Below are 6,775 nucleotides of genomic sequence, written 5' to 3' on the forward strand. Positions count from 1 at the left end.
CCACATGCGTTTTTTAAAAATTATTATTATTATTTTTAGAGCAGCCTATCACATTCAGTCCCCTGGAGGATGACGCCAATTGCATCGAAAGATAGCTCTTTCCTGCTAGTGACTTCGAGCGGAGGCCGAGCTTCAATAATCCCGCATGTGTTCAAATTCTGTCATCGTACTTGTTGACCATAGAAAGAACCCCACCATTGTTGTCTGCTGCCACAACACCTCTCCCCATCTCCAATTTTAGGGCGGGTCTTCCTCTCTTCGATGACGCTGAACATAAAAAAAAAACTTCACACGTAATTCTCAAAAACGTATTGGTAACATCTAATGATAAGGAGTCTTTTTTCTTACGGCAGCGCGCAATTGGCTGCATCGAATTCACGCCATTGATACTAACATTTGTTACTCTTGCACCACGTGACTGTCACAGGTTTGAGGCAAGAACTTATTTATAACCATGCACTGCTGTATACAGTAAGGCCAATGTTTAAACATATACTTGCTTTCCAGTTCTCTCTTTCATTAAAATATCACGTACGGCAAGCAATACTCGATAGAAGTCATGTTAGAGTAATTTACAAGGATTACAAGTTTACAAGGATTAGAAGAAAATTGTACTGTAATACGGGAAGAAATGATAACGGGAAGCGAAAATTTTAAAAGTCTAACCGTTTAACGATGGGATACTAGCTTTCCATATAGCAGCACATTTCCTGTATATACGTTGCACCGGAAATATCGGAATAATACTACCTCACAGCACTGTAGTTGTAGTAGTCGCAACCACGATTCGCTTAAGTCGCCACGTGTGAGGTATTAACCGCGGCTGCAGATCGCTGACATGGATAATGATTCCTGTAACAAATGAACGAGCGGTCGTCGCAATATACCAGCCGTGTAGCACAATGCTCACATCCTATAGGGAAATAAATGACTCCGCAGGCAGCCAGGCGAAACCCTCCTGATCTAGGAGAGTCCTTAGAGTCATCTTCCACAGTTCGGGCGATAATGTCTGGCACGTGCCAACGTGGTCAATATTAAACGTGGCACCTCGGGGAGAGACTGACACAGTTGGGCGACTGAGATTTCTCGGCGACGAGCGTCTAGACACCGCCGTCGATGAGAAACCCGTCGCAGCCTCCTGCCGGGGCTCCTCGCATCGGATAAAAGAAGAGGCGGAAACAAATCCGTCCGGCGCGTGCATGCAACGCGCGAGCCCACGTGCCACCCTCGCGGAGCTGACGCGGGAGACCCACCGACTCACCGTGCTGGTTGGGCGGGCGCAGCTGGTCGAGGGTCTCGTCGGAGGACGCGAGCGCCCGGACGGCAGCCCGCCAGCGCGCGAAGCTGCCACAGCGGCGCACCAGGAAGGACCGGGGCATCCTAGCCGCTGCCTAATCACGGCTACACTGCCGCTGGCCACGCGGTCGCGCGCGCGGGCCTGCTCCTCCGGGAACGCCCGCCGCCCGAGCGCTCTCAGCCCGCCCTGGGCGTCGTCCCCTTCCTTCCCCCTCCCCTCGCCGCCTCCTATCTAGTGGCTGCCGCGGAACGCACCACAGCACACAGCTGGGGGGAGAAGCGACGCCGCTGTCGAAACGCTTGCACGCGCGGACCATCGTCGGCGTCGCTCTTGACGTCCTCCTCCCCCTCCTTTGCTGCGGGCTTTCCTGTGGCAACCTCCCCACCCTCGTGGAAACCCACCCTCCCTTAACCCCCTCCGATGCGGCTTATACTTCGCGCATCCCGCAAACTGCTGTTGGCTTGTCGCGAGACAGAGACAGAAAGTGCGATGGGGTCCTCGTTTCATCTGCCCCGGGACTTCGCTTTGCTGGTGTGCAGCCGAGTATGCAATCTCTTCGCGTGGCGACGCGAAGATCTGTTGAAATCCCGATATACAGATTTGAGTTGATATATAACTTGAAAGGCATTATAATTTGGGTTTCTCGGTTCAGGTCAGCGCAGTTGGAAGACTGCGGAGGGTGCAGTCTTCTTCCTGTCCCCCTTCTGCTTTACGCTTTTCAATGAAATATTTTTGAGTACGCAGCGCTAAAGTTTTTCTTTCTTCGACAAGCGGTGAGCATACCTTAATCTGCCTTCTCCTTCACTCGTCCTCTGAGACAAATATGCAACCAAACTTGTGTCATGGGTCACTATGAAACGCGCATATACCATGATTTTTTTTAAATATATATTGACGGGACTGAATAAGGACTTGTTGGCCTCTACTCCGTTTCGCATGTGAAACATAGAAATATATTACAAGCCACACAACATCCCAAGCGTCAAATTAAATCATAATATGAGATTTAGAGAAAAAAAAAAGGGGGGGGGGGGGGCGAAGGCATCAGTTGTTAACCAGACAAGCGTCTGGCTGGCTATCCTGCGCTGGGGGAGGGGAACAAGGGAAGCAAGCTTATATAGAGAGAGAGGAACGAAAGACACGGTGAATGCGTAGATGCGTGCGGATGGTGCCAAGCAGTCAAAACAAAGACCTTCGCTGTGGCAAGTCGTCCTCAAGAAGCACAAAAGTACCTTCACTGCCATGTGCACCGACTAGTGATGAGGGCGGGTCGGTTTTCCAGTAGCACTTGCATGGGTTTTCCAAACACTTGCCAGTCGTCGCGATGTGTTTGAGATTGGGTGTCTCGGTAAATGAAATCAAGGACAGTGCCACAATTACGAGGTTTGCACGCCGCAATGCGACACACGGGCTATGAGAGAGCCGTAGTGGAGAACTGCGGATTGATTTAGATAAGCTAGGGTTCTTTAACGTGCACCTAACCGTAAGTACGCGGAATTTTTTCGTTTGCCTAGCCTATCACAACGCTGTCGTCGAGGCCGGGAATGAAACCCACGACCTCGTGCTCAGCAGCAGAATGCCATAGCGACTGAGCCACGCTGATGCTCACATAAACAAGTACCGTGTCTATAGATTGAATAATGTACCGTCTCTGACGAGGCTAACTCAATGGTGAGCAGAAAAAAATGCTTCCTGTCAATGCAGAAAGAAATGTTTTTATTCACAGCCTACTGCATACGTTGTGACCGGAAACTCGGTAAGTAAAAAAAAGAAAAAAGAAAACACTAAGAATCTTAATAGAGGTTACGTTCTAACCCTCAGAAAGTTTTCAGCACCTCCTGCGGCTAATCGCCGAAAGTAACACTGCAAAGTCACGTTGATCTTGATATTCCGTGTAAGCACTTTAGTACAAATGAATATCCATGCCAACATTCATCTTTTCACTGATATTTCAGTGACCGCCTAATAGACTCAAACATGGTAGTATATATAGTCCCTCAGAGCGCTACTGTCGAAATGGTACCTCTAAGTCAAGCGCGGATCCAGTTTTTGTCAAGCGGGGTCTGATTTTGAGATGTTGAATGATGATGATGAGTTTTTTTACGTGCTGGAGGATTCTTTTCAATAATAATTGAACATTTCTTGCCTCTCCTGAGCAAAATAACAGTAACAGTTGGGGAAGAAGAACTTCATGAGCTTGTCACATGCCGTACGCTGGAACTGCGTACATAAAATTTTAAGGACGGAGGAGGGGGGGGGGGGGTCAGGACATCCAGACGTCCCCCCTGGATCCGCGCATGTCCAAATCAAGGTTTTATTCTCGGAGCACAAGAGAGAAATGAGACGCTAGTGTCTGCATGCGCTGCCATATTAAGCTGATGAGCCAGCCTGCGCACACCGGGCACAACAGACCGCCTTGCCTAAACTTGGTCCTTTTGGCTCTGAATTACTATTTGCATTCTTGTGTTCATATTCACGAAGCACAGTTTTCATCGCAAGTATATTAAAATGAGAATAATCACTCTCACTTAGCCTCTGATTTCTAGCATTTGACAGTTTTCAGATCATTAGAGATGAAGATAAAATATAGAATACTAAAAGTAAGAATATCTACACTCGATGAGCCTTACTTATCAGACATCAACTAGACATAGCGACACGGACATTCTAGAGTGTAATGATTTATATATGCACTTGATGTAACGTAACCAAATAAATTAGTCTGGAACGTAAAACCATTACCTGCTCCGAAGAAACGCTGTCGGGATAACGGGCAATACATTAAACCAGAAAGGACAATAAAGTAAATTACAATGCAGATGCTAAACGAGCCATGCCGAGTCGTAGTAAAATCCTTGTACTACCCACAATTCAAACGGTCGTTGAACGAACACAGCGCTTTACTTCCCACTGGTATTCTTAGCATATAACTATAATGTGAACAACGAAGTCTCCTAGAAGGTTATGATTCTGGCAGTCATCACCTATACCTGAATGCGTTGCCGGTCCGACATGGCGTAGAATATATTTCTATATATAGAATATTGATACCCACCGTAGGTCTGAAGACTAGGCTCATCTATTGTCGATGAGAAATTTCACAGCAGCTGTACAACTTCGCTGTCTGAGCGCTTGGCTGTGATGGCGGAGGATCGCTGCAACAATGAAACATCGCGTCTACGAAATACTTTCCAGTATAGTGCACGACCCCAAGGGAATATCATAGCATTATTATAAATATATAAAAAATTATGCCCAAATACACCTTTCATTTTAACGGCGCGTCTTTCGCACTCCAGGTAACTTCTGCCCTAGCGGTAACAGCCTTTGTAGCCATTCTTGATTTTATTTATTTATTTTTTGCGCGTGTGTGTGTGTGTGCGTGCGTTGCGTGCGTGTGTGTGCGTGTATGTGCTCTTTTTTTGTTGTTGTTAGCAGCCACGGCAAGCATTGCTCCTATGAGACACGGACACGTGCGCAAACAAGCGCAGTCAATAATAAAAAAAATTACCATAAATTAAGCCACGTCACCCACAATTCGTAGTGAGCTGTAAACAAGCCATAACGTTTTAAAAGTGAAGTGGCGTTATAACATTGGTACACACGTGTAGTCTATAGCATTGCCTGCAAAATAATGTCTTGCTTTTTCTGTGCAGGCATTTTCGGACACCCAGAAACACCTGACAACGGAACAACAAGGAAGGGCGTAAACTAACCTGCAGTATTGCAAAAAAGAAGTTCTACTTCTACTACTACTACTATTACTACAACTACTAATCAATCAATGAAACAATCAATCATTTACTTATCGTGCCCAGGAACAACCATGACGTCTAAGTGCTGGCACACGCATACACGTAAAAAATAGTAACAATAATAATTAAAAAAATAACGTAGCTTGCACTAGAGGCGCAATGCTAAAGAGACAGCGGAGCTGATGGTCACCTAGCTAGTCCCATGGCTTTTGGGCTAGGCTAACCACTACCAAGTCATCCCCAGCATTTTCCGGAATTTCTTGATTATTGATCAATTATCGAGTGTTGGATAGACGCTGCATTCACAATCTTGCACTTGGGGTCAACCACCGTGGCCGCGTACGAGTTTGATCCGGGATACTGCGCCGCGTCAACAAAGGACGCGAGCTCTGGGTTCTGCAGGGCAGTCTTGGTGAGTGCGCGGGCCCTGGCTGCGCGCCGACTTAGCCAGGCTCCGCTTCGCTAGTTCACAGGGTATGTGCCATTGCGCTCGGCCGGTTTCTGCAATACCGCCAGAATCGGCCCACATTTTCTATTCGCAGTTGAAACATTACGCCCGGCTTAAACAGCTCCGCTGTTAAAAATCATTGTTAGAAAGAGATACCACTGCCGGAAGAAACTCATTTGGCACGTCAGTGAAACCAACGACATGCACAGCACCAAGCAAGAAGCCGTGGTGGTTCCTTGCGTCTATAGTTATGCGCATCTAGCCAGTGCACCGTTCGTTTACCGACATGGGAAGGAATCTGTTGGCCTATCCAATACGACATCAGCCATCGAGGCGCAATGCACTGAGGGGGCACCCCGCAATCGACGAACGCTGTTGTTGAAGAAATTCCGGAACGCGAGCGAGGTGCAGGCAGCGTAACGTGGAGTATCCCATAGGAGAGAGGAAGCGTTCGCTGCGCTATAAGACGCGAGCGTGTGTCCACACGCGGCCGCTCGACAGGGGCGGCGGCGCGTGCGACGGGAAGGTCCACTGACCACGGAGCGGATGTAGCATGGGGCGGCCGTGCCATCTGCCACATTAGGAAAACAGTCGGCCGATTACAGCCTATTAGGGAGCTATCCCGAGGCTGACCGGCGGACCGTTGCCACGCATGCGCACGCTCGAGGGGGGGACCACGCCTGGTATTTATTAATAGAGCCCCTAATCAGGGCGCGCTGCACCACTGTCCCCATTAGGACGGGAGCGCCCCTTTTACGGCCCGGGTTGCTGCCCCCGAGAGCGCGGGCTAGCTCTCCTTTCATTAGCGTCATTGATCCTCCCGCGTCCGAACGCATTCGCGCTGACAGCAACCAGGGCGTATTGACTCACGCAGGGAGATTTGAGATGTTTGGGCGCTACGAACCAAGGCCTTGCTTATTTCGCTCGTGATCGTCCGCACGGAGTGCCCGGAAAACAAGTGGCGCTCAAGAGCGGTCACATTCGATGCGTGGGAGAAACGAAGTGACAAAAAATTGGATTGCCGGTGGTCTCCCGGCCGTCGTCTTTATATAACGCTGCAAATCTTCTTCTTCTTCTTTCTGGGGTTTTACGTGCCAAAACCAGTTCTGATTATGAGGCACGCCGTAGTGGAGGGCTCCGGATTAATTTTGACCACCTGGGCTTCTTAACGTGCACTACAACGCAAGCACACGGGCGTTTTTGCATTTCGCCTCCATCGAAATGCAGCCACCGCGGCCGGGATTCGATCCCGCGACCTTGTGCTCAGCAGCGCAA

General features: G+C 48.8%; 1 protein-coding gene across 1 annotated transcript in view; it reads right to left on the bottom strand.

The window, feature by feature from the left end:
- The window catches only part of LOC119437265 (zinc finger protein Gfi-1b-like), a 38,959-nt gene extending 37,488 nt beyond the window's left edge, over window positions 1–1,471 (bottom strand). Inside the window, exon 1 of the mRNA XM_037704304.2 lies at window positions 1,262–1,471. Coding sequence (XP_037560232.1) covers window positions 1,262–1,379 — 118 coding nt within the window. The 5' untranslated portion in view covers window positions 1,380–1,471. The remainder of the gene's footprint in view (window positions 1–1,261) is intronic.
- Window positions 1,472–6,775: the final 5,304 nt, after the last annotated feature.

Source organism: Dermacentor silvarum, chromosome 1 (genome assembly GCF_013339745.2).
Source record: "Dermacentor silvarum isolate Dsil-2018 chromosome 1, BIME_Dsil_1.4, whole genome shotgun sequence".
Classification (NCBI taxonomy): domain Eukaryota; kingdom Metazoa; phylum Arthropoda; class Arachnida; order Ixodida; family Ixodidae; genus Dermacentor; species Dermacentor silvarum.